Raw genomic sequence first — 22,578 nt, 5'->3', positions numbered from 1 at the left:
AGACAGGAAGAGCTGAGGAGCTTAGAGGAGTGAGCGGGGGATTGGGGTGATCAGGGAAGTCTTCCTGGGGGAGGAGGCACCTACTGCTTGGGGGATGATCATTGGGATTTGCTGGAGTTGAGGGGAAAGATTTCCAGGCTTGGGGAAGGGTCCGAGTGGAGGGTTGGAGGAAGGATTGAGTGGGAAGTGAGCAGGGGAACACGAGGAGGGTCTGTCCACACACAGGTTCAGGAAAGATGGCTCGCTACCCGTACCTGGGACGCCTCCCACACCTGGGATGCCTCCTACACCTGGGACGCCTCCCACGCCGGGGATGCCTCCAACGCCGGGGATGCCTCTGCCTCCGAGCCCGCCGGCTCCTCCAACGCCTGCGGAGCGTGAAGAGAACAAAGCCGCTTATCATCGTTGAGTCACAGACTCCGAAACTCATAGACCCTGGCCAAGTCACTCTGCCTCAGTTTCCCCATCTGTAACATGAGGCTAGTGACGGCACCTCCCCTCTGTGAGGATCTAGTGAGATAATAATCGGAAAGTGTTCAGCACACAGTAGGCGCCATGGAGTTCTTTCCAGAGAACCACACTCCAGGGGATGTTGCTGTAGGAGGCATGGAGGAGGAGGAAGAGGACCCGTGGCTGGGGGCGCCTCCCACGGGGTGGGCGAAGGCCCGCAGGGACAGGGAGGAGCGGTCCCCTATCTGGCGAGCTCGGCAGGGACTTAGGGGGCTGGGTCTCAGCTCGTAGGACTTCTCTGCTGAGTCCCAGACTCAGCCCGAGGGTGAGAAGGGGAGGCTGGAGACGCACCTGGGAAAAGGCCGGCGGGGAGAAGGGCACTCACCGTACTGGGCGGCCTTGGCGGCGGCCTTGGCGGCTGCGGCTGCCGCAGGGGTACCTGCTCCTGGGAAACAGACAGAGGCGCTAAGGGAGGCTTGCTCCTCTCCGGAGCTCCTCTCACCATCATCTCATCCCTGACTGTTGAGACCCCTGCCCCATCCATCACATAATCTTCCCAAATCGTGGATCTGACCACGTGCCCCCACCCCCCACTCAGGAAACTCCCCTAGACGCCCACTGCTTCCAGAGTTAGAGAAAAAACCCTGACTTCCCCAGGCCTTCCCAACCTGGATCCTTCCTCCCTTTCCAGGCTCCTTCTCTATTCTATTCCATGTCCAGCCACGCTGACTTCTTGGCCGGCCCTTGAACGAGATGCCCCCGACTCAGTGCATCCTCGCTGGCCTAGAGGCTTCCCCATCCCTGGGAGGGTTGGGCTCCTCATCTTCTCCCAGCTTCCCCGACTTCCTTCTAGTCCCATCGAAAACCCCGCCCTAGCAGGAAACCTTTCCCCGTCACACCAGACCCTCCTCTCCCCTCTCCCCCCGGTAATTATTGCCAAGTTATCTCGTTTGCACGTGGCGGTTTGCCCGTGTCTTCCCCACCGGACTGGCAGCCCCTTGAGGGCGGCCACTTTGAGGGGCTCTTTTCAGCCCTTCTTCGCCCCTCGCACACGGTCAGTGAGCGTCTGTGGCTGCCCGACAGGGACCCGGCTGTTGTGCTCACCTGGAACACCTCCCAGACCTCCAGCCACTCCACCGGGGACTCCGGCCACGCCAGGTATCAAGCTGCCTCCAGCCCCTCCCAGGCCTCCCAGGGCTCCAGCTCCTCCGGCCGCTGGGGGTAAGAAAGGCAGGACCCTGTTAGCGGCCCAGCGACAGGCTTGTGGGGCCTTGGCCCACTCCCCTCCCAGACAGAGATACTGGAGCAGTTAAGAAGTAACCCCGGCCTTCTCCCCCTCCCAGCCTCGTCTCTCCGGGGCTGGACGGGGCCTCCGAAGCCGTTATTTTACTCTGCAGGCTCATGCGTAACCTAGGACTGGGAGGACCGTGGAAGGGCAGCTAATCCAGATGGGGAAACCGAGGCAGGCAGGACTAAATGGTTGCCCAGGGTCTCCTGGCCAGAAAGTCTCAGGCTGGATTTGAATTCAGTTCCTCCCGACTCCAGGGCAGGCACTTTGGCCACTCTGCCACTTGGCTGCCCGTCTGTAAATGGAGGGGAGGAGAGGAGGGGGGAGAATAACATCTGTCCCGGCTTGCCGGAAAGGGAGAATTTCTTTTTTCTTTTAAGCTGGAGAACCAAACAAGACTGGGAAAACACTGAGCAGAAGCGAGGAATGCTGGCGGAAGTCTCACAAGACAGCCAGAGGCACCCTGGGCTTGAGAAGCTCCAGGAGCTCTTATTGCTCCAAGAGAGGAATACTCTCCTCCGGGAGAAGGCAAGCTCCTCGAGGGCCGGAACTGTGTCTGGGAGAGCCCCGGGCTCGCACTGGCCGGGAGGCCTCGGGCAGATCCCTCTGCCTTGTGTCCTCCTCTCCAAGGGCAGGGGTCAGGCTGGATGACCCTGCGCCCGCCCGGCTGGCACTGATTCGCTGACCCGGGGATGAGGGGGACCTTCCTCAAAAGCTGGTGAGTTTCGGGCCAGCCGGGCGGACGTGGAAGCACATGAGCAGCCCCCCCTTTCCCCCCCGCCGGAGCGTGGCCTTGGAACGGAGGGGATGGAAAAGCGCGGCGTTCTCCAGGATGGAAATTGGGCCCCGGTCTACAAGTGTGGGCCAGTCGGTGGACTTGAGATGGGCCGAGACATCCAAGAATCCTGCTCCATGCAGGATCCCAATAAAGCAAGCTGAAAATCATCTGTTGGCTGCCAAGCACGGGCCGGGCCAGGAACGCCAGCTCCCTTTGGCGGCTGGCGAGGGCTTGGCTCTCGGGACGTGCCAGCCTGGAGATGCCGTCACTCCTGCCACGTCCTCGGAGGCCCCGAGGGCCCCTCCTTGTCCCCCACCGAGCAGATCTAAGGGAGCGTCCTGGCCACGGTGCGGGACATGACCGGGAGCTGGCTGCAGCCTCGGGAGGGGGGGCGACCTTTCGGGCCAGATGGTCACAGGTCGGGCTCTGGACCAAGGGAAGCGGGTTCTCCAGCACGGGGACTCTCAGCTCCTCAGTGAACATTCACTGAGCACTTACTACGCATGAGGGGCTACAGAAAAAGCAACAGGCTGACTGACTGCTGGGCCCTGGAGGTATAAGGGGGGAATGAAACAGGCGCTGCCTTCAAGGAGCCTACAATCAAATGATGGGATCCCTGGCAAACCCGGGTCTGACCCACAACCCGTTCCGCACGCAGGGCGCGAAATGCCACTTAAAGCACTCGGGTGTCTGGGATCCAGGCCACATTGTCCTGGCAGAAACACGGGCGTGGTTTGCTATTTCCTTCCTCCAGAGCATTTGACAGATGAGTAAACCGAGGCAGACAGGGCGAAGTGACTTGCCCAGGGCCACCCAGACAGTCGGGATCCCAGGCGATATAACCCCATGAAAATGGGTCTTCCCGACTCCGGGCCCAGCACTCTATCCACTGCGGCGCCACCTAGCGGCCCGGCACCTAGGAGATGCTTCATAATCGCTTGTTAAATCGAACCAAAATGGGAAACCTTTGCTTCCATGTCTGGGGCCTCAAGGTTCCTGTTTTCCTGTAGCCAGAGGGCGGCTGGTCCCATGGACACCGAGCTGACCGGCTGGTAGGGTGAGCATGGGGCGCAGGAGGCGGGATTTGGGGTTTTCTCCCTAGGTAAGTCAGTCTCATGGATGTGGACTGACCCCTCACTCCAACAGAGGGGCTCATAATGAGGATATTTAGTCTACAATTCCTCTGCCCTTTACTAAGTGAGGAGCATGGAGAGGAAGAGAGGGAAGAGGAGGAAGAAGAGGAGGAGAAAGAAAAGGGGAGGAGGAGGAAGAAGAGGAGAAGGAGAAGGAAGAGGAAGAGAAGGAGGAAGAGGAAGAGGAGGAGGAGGAGGAGGAAGAACAGTGCTTCTAAACTTATTACACGAGAGTTTCCAGGAGGAAGGCTTAGAGGTGATCTAGGTACATCTACAAGATCTCAGATCTCGAACTAGAAGGAACCCCAGAAGCCACTGAATCCATACAAGCGAAATTTTTTTTTTTAAAGGAGGCAATTGAGGTTAAGTGACTTGCCCAAGGTCACACAGCTAGGAAATGTTAAGTCTGAGATCAGATTTGAATTTAGGTCCTCCTGACGTCAGCGCCACCTAGCTGCCCCGATATGATTCGTTTTAAAGAAGAGGAAAATTGGAGTCTTGATTTTTAAGAGTTCTGGACTTGGAAGCTCCTGGGACAAATCCCTTAGAGCTGGAAAGGAGAGCCTCAGACTTCCGGATATTTGGTTTTCATTTGGGATCGTTGGGGTCCCATAGGCTGAAATTAGCTTTAGGAAACTAAGAGAGCAACCGATCAATTATTAATCTGCATTTATGGGACACCTGCTGTGTACCAGACACACTGACTCTGGGCTAGATGCTGGGACTCCAATAACAGACTGGAATAAGGCTTGCCTCAGGAAGCTTCTGCTCTAACACACAAATTCAGGGTTTGTTCACATGGTTGCTCTGGTGCTCAAATAGGATCATGTATGTAAAGGGCTTTGTAAACCTAAAGTGCTCTTTAAGTGTGCGCTCTTCTTGCCCCAGTCCCATCAGCCTTTTCTCACATCCCAGATCCTCCCAATTTCTCCTGGCTCGCCTCTTGTTCTGGGATGCCAAACTTGCATCTGTTGAGAAATACTTCTCCCTCACCCTGACCCCGCTAATCCTTCTTGTAAGAAGGGGACCTTCCACTCCCAGCTCCAAGGACAGGACCCCTGGGACTGGGCCAGGGGACGCCTCGGGGCACAGAAGGGGCACCTGGGACTTGGCCAGGAGAAGAGCAGAGAAGGACACTCACCGTATTTAGCCGCCTTCGCCGCTGCCAGGGATCCTGGAACTGGTGAGGAAGAGCAGAATTGGAGGGTCCATAACATGGCCCAAAACGTAAGCAGGCCCAAGTCCCGGAAGGTCCTGGGACGTGGCCGGGAGCAGACTGACCAGAAAGCCCTACCCAGCTTCCTCCTGGACCTTTAGGCTCGGGGCAAAGCTTCTCCCTCTGGGAGGGTCCCCGACCACACCAGCTGCCTCCCATTCCCAGTATCCGTCCCTCCGCTAAACTGCAGCAATGACCTTCGATGGCTCCATCAGGTGTTTACCCCGGGCCACTTGGGACCCTCCTGGCAAGAGAAGCCGGCTCCTCTGCCTCCGTCCCTCAAACCCGCTCCCTCTGGGACGCTCACCTGCGCCAGTCCCGTAGCCAGGACCACCAACCAAGCCATCTACAGCTCTGCTTGGGTAGCCAGGGATTCCGATCCCAGTGGCAGCTCCTGGGGAAAGAAAGGCCTCGGGTGATTTCATGGGCTAGGACCCGAGGGAAAGCTAACAGGATGGAAAAGGAGGGAAGTGGCCCAGGCCATGACCCCGAGCCTTCTCAGTGAGCCAGCGCAGAAATGGGCGAGAAGAAACCCAGCGCCGAGGCAACCTCTGCTCCTTCTAGGGTTTCATTGGGGGGGCAGAAAAGAGCAGAATCCATGTGTCGGTGGCTAGTTAGTCGGGTTAGGTCCCTGGGCCTGGCCAGGAGACAAGTTTCCCAAAGTCAGGTCTCTGGGCCTGGCCAGGAGACAAGTTTTCCAAAGTCAGGTCTCTGGGCCTGGCCAGGAGACAAGTTTTCCAAAGTCAGGTCTCTGGGCCTGGCCAGGAGACAAGTTTTCCAAAGTGGTACTTACTGTACTGGGCTTTGGCGGCTGCTTTGGCCGCAGCCTGGGCTGCCGGGGTCCCTGCTCCTAAAGATACAAAGAGATGGAGTCAGGGATGCCCATCTGTCCTTTGGGGGGGCGTCCATGAGCAACCCTTTCCCACAATCCTATGCTGCAGGGATTCCCCCTTACCTGGGATAGCTCCGGCTCCAGCACCAGCACCCCCAGGGACTCCTCCTAGTCCTCCTACACCTGGGACTAACCCTGTGGAGATCAAAAAGAGGGACTCAGAATCCATGTCTGAGCTCCAGGGGATGGGAATCCCAGGGTCCTGGAAGCGGGCTGGGCAGAGGGTGAAAAGACACAGGAACTAGACAGGGGGGGATCATTCCCCAAAGTTTTGGGGATGCAAGAAGGAGTGTATGGGATCCCGGCAAGAATCACAAGGCAAGGGACCCCAGAGGCCATCTGGATGGTCCAACTCTCCCATTTCTAGAGGAAGAAACCGAGGGCCAGAGAAGTTACAGGAATTGCTCCAGACCCACAGCTAGTAAGTGAAGAGCCAGGAGTTGGACCCAAGTCTCTCCCAACTCCAGCACATGCTGGAATCCATGCTGGATTGGGCTCTAGGAGACCTGAGTTTGAATCCATCCTCAGACTCTTCATCGCTATTTGACCCCATGCAAATGACTTAACCACCACCTGCCTCAGTTTCCCCATTTATAGAATGAAGTCCTTGGAGGGGCCTCCGGCTCTAGATCCAGGAACCTATTAATGCGCTGCCTGTATGGCCTTGGGATCGTGAGGAGCTGAATAGCGTGGCTGACCTTGGCTCTTACCGGGACCCAGTTTCCTCATCTGTGAGGTCCCTGCTAGATCTAAATCTATATTGGCTTTTCTTATAATGGTAAAGAGGGACCCACGTGATCTGAACTTTCCAGATCCCCAAATTGTCCTCCAGGAGCCCTTTGACTGGTGAGGAAGTGGGCGTCTGGGGGTGGGGAGAGACTGGAAGCAAATATGGAGGAGAAGGATTGTGATGGAGAGAAAGCTCCTGAAGATGGGGAAACTGGGGGAAGCCACATGCCCAGGTCTGCGGCCAGGTTTGAATTCCTGGCTTCAGGCCCCGTGCTCCGTCCCTTGTAACCCTTTGGAGAGTCAGGCCTTTGGCGGAGACCTGGGGAGTCCCGGGATACCTGGTACCCACACTGAAGGACAGGTTAGGACCGAGAGGACGGTTTCCGAGGGTACGTACCGTACTGGGCGGCTTTGGCGGCGGCTTTGGCGGCGGCGGCTGATTGGGCTCCTGTGAGCAGAGAGAAAGGTAGCCATGTTGAGTGGGGGCAGTGAAGGCAGAGGGGGCCCAGAGAGGGTCCATCTCCCCACCCTTCCTCCCCCCTGGATGAAACAGGCCGTGTTTCCTGGGGTCTTCAGAAGCCTTCTCCAGCAGGCTCTCGCCTCTGAGGGGAGTCCAGTCCTAGCTTTATTTCTAATTCCCTAAAGCCACCTCAGGCAGGCCCTTGTCCTCCATGGACCCATTTCTTATCCGTAAAACGAAGGGCTCGGATCCGCCCGAGGAAGGCCCTTCCAGCTTTTGGATTCTCTCCACGCCGTCTCCCAGATATGATAAGTGGAAGAGACGACTATAAATCTGCCCTTACAAACTTTGTTTTCTGTTCTCCTAATCCCCCCGTAGCCTTTCTCGCAGTCGGCACCCCACCCAGGACAGTCCTGGCCCTCACCGCTGGCTTCGCCCAATCGTTTGGAAATATTTATTTTGGTTGGAATACGAGCTCTTTGAGAAATCAGTTTGGAATCGAACCAGGAGAACAATAAACACGATGTTGAACAATAACGCAAGTGGAAAGGTCACTAAGAGGAAACTGAACTCCGAGTAATTGAAAAGCTGTTAGAGAATGGAATATCAACGATGGCCCTTCCTCCTGGCGGAGGAGCAGGAACTACTGGGGCGGCCGGGAGGGCTGCGTCCATTATCAGAGAAGCTCGCGGCCCGGAGAGTTTGGGGGTGAATGTTTTTCTTCGTTAAAAGGCAGCTGGGTGGTGACCTGGATGGAGCTCTGGACCCGGAATAAGGAAATCCAATCTAGCCTTAGACCATTACTAGTTGTGTGACCCCGAGCAAGTCATTTCACTCTGCCTCAGTTTCCTCATCTGTAAAAGTGAGCTGGAGAAGGGAGTAGTGAACAGCTGCTCCACTGGTTGCCAAGAAAACTCCAAATAGGGTCAGAGAGAGTCTGAAATGACCGAACAGCTACGACTTTCTTTGTTCAAAGGGAGAATTCAGCTAGGAAGTAGAAGGATGAAGGGATGGTATAGTGCCAGAAATGATGGGGAAGTTAAAAAAAACCCCAATGCATCATTAAAACTTAATAGAAAAATTAGTTTTAATGGCTATTTTTTCTAAAATAATTTGCATCTGAAACAATTTGGAAAAAAGTCCATGTTTAAGAGAAAGCATAGTTTCTAAGGCAGGGGCTCAATCTTTCCTGGACATCACGGACCCTTTGGGCAGTGGAATTATGTTTTTAAATGCATAAAAGAAAATATAAAGGGTTACCAAGGACTGCTTGCCATCTAGGGGAGGGGGTGGAGGGAGAGAGGGGAAAAATCGGAACAGAAACGAGTGTAAGGGATAATGTTGTAAAAAAATTACCCTGGCATGGATTCTGTCAATATAAAGTTATTATTAAATGAAATAAAATAAAATATTAAAAAAAAGGGTAACCAAGAAAGCTAATTTTGGAAATATCTTTGGAAAGGTTACACACCCTTACTTTAAGGACCTAAAGGGAATCATTGCAGGTAGATGCAGCAGAGATTTGAAGGGAGGGAACAAGAAGAAAGAAAGAAAAAGTTAATTCCCGGAACGATCATCTTCTGATTGGAAAAGGTAGGAATAGGCCCCTTAAGAAGAGAGCTCCTCGAGGAATTGAGAACAGCAAACTTAGGTGTTCTCTAATGACCAGATAGAAGGGAGACTGAGGAAGCCACTGGCAGGGAGCTCCCAGGAAGGGTTTTTGAAGTCTCGCGGGCCTTCAGACATAGAACTCTCCTGAAAGCCATTTAACGCCCAACACAGGGGAGCACGGGATTATCTGGTGGTCATATTGGGGTTAGATGAGATTGTGATCAAAATGGTTCTGAACTGGGGACAAAGGTGCAAGGTTGTAACTCATCTCCTGCAAGGGAATGTTATCTCTGGTTTGAGAAATAATTTAGAGGAAAAGTACATTCATTTTTCACTCCATTGACTTAGTCTGTGATTGAAACTTCCCAGTCATCTCACCATTGGCCTTTGATTCAGGTCTTCCTCATCTTCGTCCCCTTTCCTGCATCCTCACAAAAGGACTACACCCCTGGCTCCCCTGGCTCATATAAATGAGCTTTTACTTTAGTTTATTGGGAACCAGGCTTAAATGCTGTTAATCCTGATCCTTTTCCAGCTCCTTTTTTAGATTATGTCTCTCCCAGGAGAATGTAAGCTCCTTGAGGGCAAGAACTGTCTTGATTGTTTGTATTTGTAATCCCAGTAATATTATAGAGCAAGAGCTTAAATAAATACTATCTCTTCCTCTCTCTCTGTATCGATGTATCTGTCTTTTCCTCTTTCTATTATCCATCCATCCATGATCTATCTCTTTCTTGTCTATCTCCCCATCCATCTATCCATCAGGTTATCTGATGTTCATTCATCTATCTATCCATTTTCCATTTATCAATCTATTTCTTTCTCCCGCAATCATGCATTCATCCATATATCATCCATCTTTCTTGTCTATCTGTCCATCTATACATCTGATTATCCATTCATCTATCTATCCACATTTCCATTTATCCATTATGTCTGTCTCTTTCTCCTTCTATCATCCATTCATCCATCACCTATCCTTTTCTTATCTCTTTCTCTTTTTCCCTCTATCATCCAACCAGTTATCTATCCATGATCTATTTCTTTTCTACCATTAGATTATCTATTCATTCATCTATCTATCCCTCTTTCCATTTATCCACCTGTCTCTTTCTCTCTTCTCCATCTATCATCCATCCATCCACCTATCATCTACCTCTTTCTAGTCATCCATCTATCCATTCATTTATCTATCCATCTTTCCCTTTATCTCTTTTCCCCTCTATCATCTATCCAGTTACCTATGATCTGTCTCTTTCTTGTCTGTCTGTCTGTCTGTCTGTCTATCTTTCTATCTATTCTTTCATCTATCCATCTATGTTTCTCTTCTCCTTCTATCATCCATTCATCTACTCTCGCCTATCTCTTTCTTGTCTGTCTATCCATCTATTTCTTGGATATTGGGGCCATGAGCTCAAAGCAAGACCACGCGACTCAATGATATCAATCTACCTTAACTCTGGCAAACATGAACGGGAAGTGATGGCAGAACATCTCAGCTGATTTTTGCAGTGAGCACAATGGGTAAAGTGCAGACAGCAGGCAAGGACACCCTCCCCAGGAGAGGGGAAAATTGTGTAAGATTTCTCATGATTTTCTTGAGGATTTTTTTCTCACCACCACAGTTCCAGGTCCCAGGTTAAACCTGAGTGATGCAGTTAACATGTGGAAAGCGGATAGAGCTCTGGATCTGAAGTTAGGATAACTTGGACTCCAGTTCTGTCTCAGTCACTCACCAACTCTGTGACCCTGGGCAAGCTCCTTTATCCACCCGGGTCTCAGTTTCCTCATTGTAAAGGGAGGGTGTTGGGTGGCTTAGCTTGTAAGGTTCCCTTTCACTCTAGTTCTATGATCCTGGGATTTCCCTGAGCAGTGATTCTCAAAGTGGGACTTGTGAAACCCTGGGAGTCGCTGAGACCAATTTCCATAATAATATTAAGACTTTTAAAATTTCTTATAAGTATTACTATGAATATAAAACACACAAAAGCAAAAGTTATTTAGGGGGTTCCTCAACAATTTTTGAGAGCGTAAGGGGGTTCTGAGATAAAGTTTGTGGATTTCTGTCCTGGAGAATAATGAGCCCTGAATGAAAGGAAGGAGACAGCCAGGGCACATGCAAAGGGCTCAAGAGAGGCATGAGGAAAACTGGGTTCTAGCTTTGGATGTTCTGCAGATGCTGAGAACTTCGCTCACAAAGGAGAAGCTTCTTCTCCTTAGTTTTCTTCTCTGTAAAATGGTGGGGCCTCCAAGGGCCCGTCCAGTTGTGACATGCTATGGTTTTAGGAAATAATTTGTATCCTCCTCAGGCCCTCTGGGAACCCCTGACAAACAAGAGCCTGAGATGGACAGGGCCCCAACTGGGGAAACAACAGCTTACCTGGAACGCCTCCAACACCGCCAACGCCGCCAACGCCTCCAACGCCACCTGGAATCCCCACACCTGGGATGCCAGCGCCGGGAACGATTCCTCCAAGACCTCCAGCACCTGAGGAGATGGAAGGAAGTCAGTCCGGCTCTAAACCACAGGGGCACGAGAGCCGACTCTCAGCCAGCTGGGTTTGAGGAGGGAGCAGGGGGAGCGGAGGCAGAAGAAGAAAGCAGAAGTTCAGGGAACTCTAAATTAGGGATAAATGGTGAATCATTCTGCTTGGAATTATACAATAGAAGCAGCATGATATGGGGAGGGAGGGACAGACAGAAAGACAGAGACAGAGAACAAGGAGAGAGACAGAGACAGTGAGACAAAGAGACAGAGACAAAGACAGAGAGACAGATAGAGAGACAGAGACAGGGAGAAAGAGGGGGAAAGAGAGAGAAGGACAGAAGGAGGGAGGGAGAGAGAGCAAGTCTGTGAACATCTTTCTTTCTTTCTTTTTCTCCATCTCTGCTTCCTCTCTGTCTCACTGGGATAAAAGACAGAAACAGAGGACAGAGAGAAAGGAGAGAGACAGAGGTGGGAAATAAGGGAGTTTTTTTTTAAACATTTAGTACTTGAAAATAATAATAAACAAAAACCCTGTTGCTTCAGCTACGATCAGACTCCTCGCCCGTTGCTTCCTGCTCTCCCTCTAACCTCAGCTTATTTCCCATGAGGGTATTTCCAGGGACTCATGACATCAGCTCTATGTTGGAGCTATGACCTAGTGTGGAGTCTGGTGGGTTTTTTGAGGTCTTTCCAGAAGTCTTCCTGCCTGTCAAACACTTCCTGATGTCAGTGGCGGGCTCAATCTCAGCTCTGGCTTCCTGGGGATCAGTGGGGCACAGGGGGGAAGAGGGGGAGACATCCTCAGGAAGGAGGAAAGAAATGAAGAAGGGTGGAGAAGGGAAGGGCAGCCCTTCTGGGGTCAGGAGACTAGTGGGCAGCTTCCTAAGCTCTTCTGACACCAGCCCATGGCCAGGCAGGCGGGGAACGGGATTACAGCATCCCAGATCTGGAAGTAGAAGGTAATGTGACCAGGGCCCAGCATATAGTAAGCACTTAATAAAATACTTCCTTAATACTTAATAAAAATACTTGCTGACTAATTGGCTGACCTCGGAGGCTCTCTGGTCCAGCCACCTCATTTTTCAGAGAAAGAAGCTTTGACCCAAAGAAAGGAAAATTACTTGCTTAGGGTCATTCACGTAGTCAGTGGCAGAACTGGGGCATGAATCCGGAGCATCTAACTCCAGGGCTGGTATTATTTCCACTACACTCCATGGTTTCTGTGGCCCAGACTGATGGGATGGGCTGGCTATCTCTTTGGGGACCACTCACTGGCTTCTAGGGTCCTAAAGTGCCTCCTTGTGGTGGAAGGAGGAATGGGGAGAGGTCCCTGGGCTGGCCGGGGGCGAGGAAGGAGAGGGCGCACTCAGAGCACTCACCATACTTAGCTGCTTTGGCGGCAGCGGCGGCGGCAGCGGCTGTAGGAGAGACAGAAGAGAAGGAGACTTGGGGACTTGAATCGCCCTGTGACGGAATGCTCTGGCTAAAGAGTTTCAGTACTTGGGGCAGTCCAGAGCCGGACCCCCTCTCCACCCTCTGCAGAATTCCAGGGATGGAAAAGCCAGGATTCTATCTCCCTTCCTGGTGATGGAACCCAAACTCACGGGAGAGCGCTGCCCCAGGGATGCCTCCGGGACCGACACCTGCACCAGGAACAGCTCCAGTACCAGCCCCAAAGCCGGGAAGGCCTCCGGCACCCACGCCAAAACCAGGAACCCCAACTCCGGTGCCAGCTCGGGCCCCTGCAGAAAGAAGGTAATGACCTGGGTGCAAGCGGCCAGTGGGGAGAGAGGCTCCCAACCTCCCCGGCGCCCTCAGAGTGCAGGGTGGGCCGGTCCGGGATAACCCAGGAGGTACTCACCATACTTGGCTGCTTTAGCTGCTGCTTTGGCTGCTGCAGCTGGGCTCACTGCTCCTGGGAAACGAGACAGGGAGAGAGTAGGGCTCCGGGCAAGAGAACGAAAATGACAAAAAAGACCTCGTTCCCACCCCTGCTAATGGCAAGGTTAGATTAGATGGCGGTCAGACTCCAAATCACGGGAGCACAGCTCTAAGGGGGCATCTCGTCTACTCTCCCCCTTCACAGGTGAGGAGACGAAGACCTAAGGAGGCTGACTTGAAAAAGTCAGGCATTAAGTGATAGCAACAGGATGTGAATCCAGGTTTTCTGACCCTATATCCAGGGTTCAGTCAGCTGTGCCAGGCTGCTTCCCGTGAATCACCACCGACGTTAAGCAGGGGTTTATGGTTTGTGAGGATCTTTTCATATAGGATCTGATTCAAGCTTGTGGGTAGGGACCACAGGTCTTGTTTTGTAAGGGAACAATCTGATATTCATGGAGAAGTCTATGGTCCCACTGCTGATTGGGGTCAGAAGAGGGATTCCAATTTGCTGATTGGGGTCAGAAGAGGGATTCCAATTTGCTGATTGGGGTCAGAAGAGGGATTCCAATTTGCTGATTGGGGTCAGAAGAGGAATTTTAATTTGCTGATTGGTGTCAGAAAAGGGATTCCAATTTGCTGACTGGGGTCAGAAGAGGGATTCCAATTTGCTGATGGGTGTCAAAAGAGGGATTCCAATTCAAGTCCTCCTGGTTCCTGGTCCACTGAACCTCAAACTCAGGAGACCACCCTTCTTCCCTTTTTTTTTCTCTACTCCAATCTCAGCTCTACAGACAAACACAGAGTCACATACATGTCTGAATTCAGAAACCATAGCTCTCACCTGGGACACCACCAACACCTGGGACACCTCCAACACCTGGAACACCTCCAACGCCTGGAACACCTCCAACACCAGGGACACCTGCAACACTTCCGATCCCTGGGATGCCACCAACACCTGGTACTAAGCCTCCAGCAGCTCCTTCAGAGAGAAGAGGGAATTGTCTTTTCCTTTTATGAGATGCCGAGGAGGATCTCTCAGCACACAAGTGCTCGGGAATAAGGCAGGAATCAGAGTGGTTACACTTTCCTGGAACAGTCTCAGTTCAAGCCACATGAAGAATCAGGGATATTTAGTTTAGAGAAGACTCAGAGGAGGGAAGGGGATATATCACTTGCTATCAAGTGCTATCTTGTCAAGGAGAGATGAGGACTTCTTTGCTTGGCCCCAGAAGGGATGACCAAGCTCACTGGGCGGCAGTGCAAAGAAACAGATTGGTTTGCTATCAGGATAAGATCTCTGAGGATCTGGAAGTTGGGGACCAGCAGAGTTCATTCCTTGTTGCCTGGAAGCCATAAAAATTTGCATGATACCTAGTCCACTGCTTTGAACTCTAGTACAGACCCCCAGATGATGACAAAGTGGATGGGGAATCTTAATTCAGGGTGAGAGCCCCAACAGGTAACTCTAAGGATTTGGGATCCCCCCGAAAGGTATAATAGCATGGGCTCCCTATTACCAAACACAAGTCTTCCCTGGAAGAGGAGATCTCTCCTTCATGAGAGAACTGAGAGAGTGAAGGATGTGCCCAGAGTCACACAACTGTGATGGATCAGAAACAAGACTTAGACCTGCCTCCAAGATCAGCTCTCCATCTGCCCTACCCTGCTACCTCTCATATGAATATGATGGGAAACTAAAAACACACCTCAGGGTGAAATATGGAGATGGGGAAAACTCTGAACCACGGAAGATCCCAAAAGGGCTTAAGGGTGAAACTTAAGTCTCTCGGCCTGAGATTGGCTTAGGGACTCAGGGAGGATGGTGGGAATAGTGCTGAGAACACTCACCATACTTGGCTGCTTTAGCAGCTGCGGCTGCGGCTGCAGCTGGGGACCCAGCTCCTGGAGAGAAGTAAAGAGAAAAGGGGCTCAGAGGGTCCTTCTTGCCTTTTGAGGAAATCCGTACCCTCCTCTTCTACTACAGAGGCCTGAACTAGGGGTAGGGAAGCGAGGCCGCCGCTTACAGAGGAGTTACACATGAGGCAAGAACAAGGACCAAGCCTCCTGAGGTCAGGGGCCTGTGTTTAACCAAGGTCTGAATCTCTCTCAGCATCTGGCATAGTGCACCACAAGTAGGGGCCATTAATGGATCTCAAGCACTTATTTACTTGATTTCTCATTCATTCATTCACTCATTCACTTCATTCATTCTCATGGTACAGTTATCCTTTCTTTGCTCTGAGGATCCAAACATTTAGGATAGCAGGAATTTCAGGGGTACATTCTGTACAATAAGTGAAATAACGTGTAGCTCAGGGGTCCTCAAACTACGGCCCTTGGGCCAGATGCGGTAGCTGAGGACGTTGATCCCCCTCACCTAGAGCTAGGAACTTTCTTTATTTAAAGGCCCACAAAACAAAGTTTTTGTTTTCACTATAGTCCGGCCCTCCAAGTCTGAGGGGCAGTGAACTGGCCCCCTATTTAAAAAGTTTGAGGACCTCTGGTAGATAATTGGGCTGCAGCAAAATTATTGAAAAACTACTGGAATAGGTACCTTGTACGTATTTGTTGAATTGGTTGAAGTTAACAGTTTTAATATCACTTTTTTAAAATGTGCATTTTGAATACTCTCTCTGAGGATAGATTTTGGGTGATGACTGGTACACAGTGCTCATTCAATTCTTGATGTTCCTCCCACCCTCCATCCCCCTTCTCTTTACCTTTGTACTGGCTGCCTGGAATGTTTTCTTTTGTCACTTGAGTTTCTTGGGATCCCAAGACTCAGTTCAAGGATCACCTTCTTCATGAGACCTTTCCTGACCCACATTCTCTTCCAATACCTCCTCCCAAATTAGCTTATATTTGAATATATTTGCATATATTTCCATATGTACACCTGATCACTTCCACAGAATGTAAGCTTCCTGTAGGCAGGGACTATTCCATCTTGGTCTCTGTATCCCCAGGACTTGATAAGGTACCTGGTCCACAAAAGCCCTAATTGATTATTTTGTGAGGGGTCACTTCATTGCAAGTGCTCTCTTCCCAAAATTTATTTGAATTTAACTTGTATACATTTTGAATGTCATGTCCATGCTTCCTCCTTTCATAGAATGCCTTCTTGAAGGCAGAAATGGCTACTTTTTTTTTTTTTTTCTTTTGCTGAGGCAGTTGGGGTTAAGTGACTTGCCCAGAGTCACACAGCCAGGAAGTGTTAAGTGTCTGAGATTAGATTTGAATTCAGGTCTTCCTGACTCCATCCACTATACTAACCAGCTGCCTCAATGGCTTCATGTTTGCCTCTGTACCTTCAGCTCTTACACCCAGGGATCTGGAGCTGAAAGGGATCCCAGAGACCATCGAGTTCAATCTTCCCTTGTTACAGAAGCAGGAAAATAAGGCTGAGATGGAGCTCAGAGCTAACCAGGCCCTCTGGCTCAGAGTCAGTGATCTCCCATTTCTAATGGGCCGGAGCTCAGCCCGTGCCCATTCCTCCCTGAGTTCCATTCACTTGCCCTCTCCCCCATGCCCTTGCCCAGAATCACTTTACCAGCAATGCCTCCAATGCCAGGAAGTCCTCCAGCTCCGGTCCCAAAGCCAGGAAGTGCTCCAGGCCCTCCGGCCCCAGCACCTGCAGAGACAGATACGTCAGCGTCCAAGGGGTGGAATGGAGTGGGATGGGGCTGTGCAAGGGGCTTGGGGAGAACCCTCAGAGTTGGCCATTCCATCCATTTCAACTCTATGAAAGGCATAAAAGGGGCAGCTCCCAATAGCAAGATGCGACCCCACTGGCTGGTCCTCAGGGAGAACATTAACACACACACACACACACACACACACACACACACACACACACACTCACAAACAACAAAGCCCCCAATGCACCCATTTTCAACACACTCATTAAGAGACTTGTGTGTTTTAAAACAAATCCCACTTTAATCACAGCCACATACTGAGAAACCGCAGGCAGCTCGGTCCCCTGGCCAGAGGGGCCTCAGCAGGAATGTTGAGTGTTCTCTTCCCAGTGTTCCTAAGAGCTGTCCAACTTTGTAATATAACCAGTCCTTCAGATTTGGCTGCCCTCCCCGCTGTGCTGCCCTTTCCCCCACCCCCTTTTCCTGCTTTCCCTTCTCCCATTAGAGAATTCCATTCATCCCCAGCCCCCTTTCCCCATCAGGCTGATGTTTAAGGAAAGGAGGGTGGGACCCTTGAAGCTGGGGTCTAGGACAATTGAATAGAATGAGCCTCCTGCTCAAATATTAATATTCCCCTCCCCGCTAACTGCAAGGACCACATACGCCATTTTCTCCTGGGGTTTAAGAGACTAGGAGAACCCTAGTGAGCACTGGGGGGGGGGGGCGGGTGTCAGATTCTCAAAAAGGAGGGGAAAAGACTGGGACAGACTCTGGAAAGTCACTGAAAGTCTCTGTTTCCACCTCTGTAAAATGAGGCAGTTGGAGTAGGTGGTCTCTCAGTCCCTACGATCAGGGACGGACATTTTATTTTTGCCCCTTGGTATCTAGTGAATTGACAATTCAGGGGTCCTCAAACTTTTCAAATAGGGGGCCAGTTCCCTGTCCCTCAGACTGTTGGAGGGCCGGACTATAGTAAAAACAAACACTTTGTTTTGTGGGCCTTTAAATAAAGAAACTTCATAGCCCTGGGGGAGGGGGAGAATCGTCCTCAGCTGCCGCATCTGGCCCGCGGCTGTAGTTTGAGGACCCCTGGTAGTGGGTTCTCAATAAACGGTCATTGATTTGAATTCATCTTTGATATTTCTTGCTTTCCTTTGGAAAGGAAGAAATAACATTTAATAATAAGAAATAGAACCTAGCCTGTGTTATAAAGAACTTTAGGAGAGGGTGCGACCTTCCGCTGAGGACCTTTCCTATGCATTGAGTGAATGCGGGGCTGTTGTCAGATATATTAGAGAGGGAATTCTTCCACTTAACTCAATAAGCTGCCGGACAAAGCATTAGGCCCACGGCTAGACCGTGGGAATACAGAGACCGAAAATCCACAAGCTTTCCCTGCCCTCGTAAAGCTTACGTTCTTCCAGGAAGAGGAGGAGGCACTTGGACACAGAGAAATAAAGCCAAAGTCATTGGAGGAGAGGAAGAAACCTGACGAACTAGAAGCTGAACCTTTAGTAGAGGCAAGAAGGGAAAGAGGGATCTATGGGCCAGACTTGATGGTTTCTGAGGACTTTTTAAACATTTGTTATTTAGTCCGTTCTCAGTCATGTCCAATTCTTTGTGACCCCACTTGGGGTTTTCTTGGCAAAGATACAGGATGGACCTACTGGCTGCCCCAATGGCTTCAGGTTTGTCTCTGTACCCTCAGCCCCTACACCTAGGGATCCGAAGCTGAAAGGGCTCCCAGAGACCATCGAGTTCAATCTTCCCTTGTTACAGAGCAGGAAAGTAAGGCTGAACTGGGGTTAAAATCTGCTCACAGATATCCAGGCAGTTTGCCATTTCCTTCTCTAGCTCATTTTACAGATGAGGAAACTGAGGCAGACAGGGTCAAAGTGACCGGCCAAGTGCCCGGTGCACTATGGCACCACTTAGCTGCCACCCTGACATTAGTACCAAATCTAGCCCTAAATCCTGCCCAAAAGATGACTTAGGGAAAGAAGACCCTGGGAGTATAGTAGGAAGAAAATGGGAGCAGGAGTTGGGGGGGGGCCCAAAATGTAATCCTAGATCTCCCCATAAGTAGCTGGGTGGCCTTGGAAAGTCACTGAAAGTCTCTGTTTCCACCTCTGTAAAATGAGGGAGTTGGAGTAGGTGGTCTCTCAGTCCCTTTCAGCTCCCGATCTCCAATTTGATACTTTGATGGGGGTATGAAAGGTAGCTGTAGCTAATCTGATATGATAACAAAAGGAGAAACAAGCTTTGTTTTTCAAGTTATCGGAGTTAATATTTTCCTTATAAAATCTGTGAGTGAAGTGCTATTCTTGTACCCATTTTACAGATGAGCAAATAGAGGCTGCAGTCACCTAGATAGTAGTGTCTGAAGTAGGATTTGAATGAGGATGTCTTGGCTCAGTTTTCTAACCATCATGCACTTGGGTGGTAAGAGACATTGATGTAAAAGGGCTGGGGACCAGGGAATCCTGGATGAGGGAAGAGCAGGCTAAAGAAAGCCAGGAGCTGTTGGAGTGATTCTGGTGCTGGGGACTGGCTGAAGGAGGGAGTGGGGGTCCGCTCATTAAGAGAATAAAGGGGGAAAGGGGAGCTGGTTAGGGTGGGGCGCTGGAAGGGTGACTCACCATACTTAGCTGCTTTTGCTGCTGCAGCTGCTGCAGAACCAACTCCTAGGTTTGGAAATGAGGAGATTCAGTCATTATAAGATGGGGGATTTCCACCTCCCCCGCCTCAGCCCTGAGAACACCTCCCCAAGAGACCCCTCCCATAGAGGATGGAAAAATGGGGCGCGGCCCTAAACCTTTAGGTTGCTGATCCTGTGCGCGTTTCTCTGGCAACGATTAAGGGCTGCCCCGAACCACCTGTGCTCTCACCCCTGTTCTATGTGACCAAGGGTCAACATGGTGAGGTGGGAGGTCAAATCCTGGCTGAACAGGCCCTTTATTGGCAGGTGACGGTTCTTATGGAGACCCGGCCTGTAGCCTCAGCCCCACCCCCCACCCCGGCTAAGATGCCGATAGAAGAGCCTGGTGGTCGTGACTAGAAGGGTGACTGCTGGAGGGAAGTCTGGCCAGGATCCACGTGCAGGACTGAGATGATGCGTCCCTGCCCTCTCCCACTGCCATAGATGAACCAGAAAATGGGGTCCTACCTGTCCCAGTGGGGTAGCCCGCTTTCCCCGCTCCTGCCCCGGCTCCGCCAATCCCACCTGGGCCGTAACCTTTGAGGGCAGGAAGGAAGAGGGTCAGCCTTTGATTAACCGGACCTCTCACTGCTTCTCCCCAACAAGTGAATAGAAATGTCTTGGGTTTTGTCTTTGAGCTTCCAGCATCCTCCGGGGCACAAGATCAGCTCATTTAACTTAAAATTTTTTTTCTTATTATCAACTTGACAAATACTATAATAGGTGCTTAAAATAAATTCTTGATTGAGTAAATAATTAATTAAAAAGTCTCTGTGAATACTGACTTTGCTGTCAGCTCATCCAGCGGCCACGTGGCTAGAGAGCTGGTCTGGAAGGTCAAGAAGACCTGGGGTGGAAGGTCGCCTTGGACACACGATGACCCAAGTCACCTGACTTCCCGGCTGGGAACCTTCACTTCTGGGCCTGAGTATCACCTCCGAAGCTGGACTAAGTCCCCTCCTCCATTCCCATGGGTCTCGGGGACCTCTAGGACCTGAGGGGGTGACTGGAAAACACTCACCATAGGGCAGCTTTCCGGTGCTGTAGGGCAGTCCGTAGCCACCTGAGAGGAAAACAAGACTTACTGAGGGGATTTCTCTCCATCCCGGGGGGGAGCCCAGAGCTCAGGAGTGGACCTTGGAGCCCAGGAGCAGACGACCCTGGGTGGGGAAGACAGGAAGGCACCTCTGCCCCCAGCATCCCTCCCATCTCCGGAGTCCTTGTGGAAACATGGGACTCACTTCCTACAATCTGTGTGACCTCAGACTGGTTGTTCACCTCACACAAGTCCCATAGAACCCCAGATTTAGGACGGGAAGGGACCTTGATGGGGATTTGAACCAGTTAGCTGCTAGTCATGTGGTCCTCAGAGTCCTGGGATATGCTGAGGGAAGGGGGTCTCTCCTGGCTTCTTTCTAGCTCCGGTACCACGAGACCCCTGGGATGGGGCCCAGCTTTTCCTTCCCCTCTGTGGGCTCAGGCTCTGGGTGCAGACGGGGCTGGCAGAGGGAGTCTGAGCACTGACCCCCGGACTCCCAGAGGTGAGAACCTTTCCCCAGCTCGGGCTTCAATAGGGAGAGGGGACAGAGAGAGCTCTGAACTCCAGCAAAGGAGGAGTCACGGCTCCAAAGGCTGGGAGCCCTGGAAATAATACTGGCAGAATCCACCATCCTGCCAGGGGAAGAACCCTTGGTTTTGGTTCTCGTGCCTGCTGGCTGTGTGACCTCAGGCAAGTTCTTTAACTTCAAGGCCTGAGATCATTCTCTAAGACCGGGGTGCCATGATTCTTACTGGCTCATAGTTAAGAATTACTGTTTCCCTGTCTCTGAACCTCAGTTTCTTCTGTAAAATTAGAAGTTAGACTAACTGATCGCTCAGGTGCTTTCTAGCCCTGGATCTAAAATCTTATAAATCACTTTAACCTCTCTGTGCCTCGTTTCCCCATCTGTAAAATGAAGGGGTTGGATTAGATGGACTCTGAGGTCCTGTCCAAGTCTTAGTCAATGGGCTTATGCTCCCTGAACTCGGAATCCCCTCCTCCCCCACCTCAGCATGAACTGTTTTCCAAGTCTGCTTCATCTTTAAGCGTCCTGATCGTTCTTCAAGGCTCCATACAGGTGCCCTCACTTCCAGGAAGCCTTCCCGGATCCACTCAGCTCTTAGCTCACTTTTCCTCCTCCTCGGATTTTTCTAGTGGGGTCTGTCCTTTCTGGCTCTGTCCTTTGCTCCCCAACATTTGTCTGTGCTCACGATAAACTCCCAGAGGCAGGAAACGGGTTTTTTGCCCTGTTGTCTTTGTAACCCAGCCCCCAGCCTAGGACCTGGTACACTGTAGGTGATTAATCAATGTCTATTGAGTTAAATGGAATCACAGTAGCGCCCCCTCCAGGTCTGGGACAGGGTCACCCAGGGCATTCTGGGAAGGAGCTGGGATTATTCACAATGGCTAAGCATACCCCCAACCCTTCCCCATGGTCCTGTCAGTCAGGACTGAGGCTGCCCTTCCTCTCTGAGGAACGAGCTCCATGGGGATTCAGCCCTGGCGGTGAGCTCCTATCTCCCATGTGGTCTCTCGATGGATCGGGGTGCTCCAAACATTTCAGGGAATAGGATCAAGCTCAGGGAGATGACGCTGTTGGATCGGGAGAGAGTCTGGGCTTCCCGAAGGGGAGGAGGTAGATAGAAGAGTGAGTTGTCGAATTAGAACTAAGGGTGGGCAACATGGCTCAGCCCCTAGGGCACAAAATTACAAGATCTACAAGAGAGAATTTTTTTTTGGCTAGGTAATTGGGGTTAAATGTGAAATGTCTGAAGCCAGATTTGAATTCAGGTTCTCCTGACAGGACTGGAGTACTATCCACTGTGCCATTTACCTCTTCCCAGAGAGTACTTTTTAACCGACTTCTAATAAACGTACACATTCCTAACGTGCTAAGCCCAACTTTCATGGCTGATAGAGACTTATTTTGTGACCCGCCGGTATCTCCTCTGCTTTCTTTCTCAAGCTCAAGGCCTCCTGGGAACACGGTCACACACGGGGGCACAGCTTCCAAATCTTACCTCTGGCAGGTTCGAATTCAGGAACACTCAGGAGCAAACTTCCCCTGACCTTAGTTGTGTGACTATGGGTAATTCACTTTAACTCTCTGAGATTCATCTGTAAAATGGGTTTGCACATGACGCCCCAGAACCAAACTTTTGGTGCGTTTTAAGACTTTATAGAGACATTGCGAGTGTAAACCTCAAAGCGGTTTCCATGTTTAATGTTGACTCCCCCTCCTCAGAATCCTCACCCCAATCCCCAGATTAG

At 51.2% G+C, this 22,578-nt stretch overlaps 1 protein-coding gene across 5 annotated transcripts in view; it reads right to left on the bottom strand.

The window, feature by feature from the left end:
- Positions 1 to 22,578, bottom strand: part of ELN (elastin) — a 67,874-nt gene that overhangs the window by 10,004 nt on the left and 35,292 nt on the right. For 3 of the 5 annotated variants that reach the window (XM_051991942.1, XM_051991941.1, XM_051991944.1), the window contains exons 14-31: positions 20,290 to 20,331; positions 19,737 to 19,805; positions 19,210 to 19,254; positions 16,483 to 16,563; positions 14,781 to 14,834; positions 13,771 to 13,911; positions 12,907 to 12,960; positions 12,650 to 12,787; positions 12,425 to 12,463; positions 10,938 to 11,045; positions 6,884 to 6,934; positions 5,821 to 5,892; positions 5,659 to 5,715; positions 5,173 to 5,259; positions 4,791 to 4,829; positions 1,555 to 1,665; positions 836 to 895; positions 255 to 368 (exon numbers count right to left, since the gene is read on the bottom strand). In XM_051991942.1, the coding sequence (XP_051847902.1) occupies positions 255 to 368; positions 836 to 895; positions 1,555 to 1,665; positions 4,791 to 4,829; positions 5,173 to 5,259; positions 5,659 to 5,715; positions 5,821 to 5,892; positions 6,884 to 6,934; positions 10,938 to 11,045; positions 12,425 to 12,463; positions 12,650 to 12,787; positions 12,907 to 12,960; positions 13,771 to 13,911; positions 14,781 to 14,834; positions 16,483 to 16,563; positions 19,210 to 19,254; positions 19,737 to 19,805; positions 20,290 to 20,331 (1,362 nt within the window). The remainder of the gene's footprint in view (positions 1 to 254; positions 369 to 835; positions 896 to 1,554; positions 1,666 to 4,790; positions 4,830 to 5,172; positions 5,260 to 5,658; positions 5,716 to 5,820; positions 5,893 to 6,883; positions 6,935 to 10,937; positions 11,046 to 12,424; positions 12,464 to 12,649; positions 12,788 to 12,906; positions 12,961 to 13,770; positions 13,912 to 14,780; positions 14,835 to 16,482; positions 16,564 to 19,209; positions 19,255 to 19,736; positions 19,806 to 20,289; positions 20,332 to 22,578) is intronic. The other 2 variants (XM_051991943.1, XM_051991945.1) reach the window with 2 other exon arrangements.

The sequence above is a fragment of the Antechinus flavipes genome, chromosome 4 (assembly GCF_016432865.1).
Source record: "Antechinus flavipes isolate AdamAnt ecotype Samford, QLD, Australia chromosome 4, AdamAnt_v2, whole genome shotgun sequence".
Taxonomy (NCBI): domain Eukaryota; kingdom Metazoa; phylum Chordata; class Mammalia; order Dasyuromorphia; family Dasyuridae; genus Antechinus; species Antechinus flavipes.
Note: the sequence above shows the minus strand (reverse complement) of the source record. Positions and strands in the feature narration are given on the sequence as shown.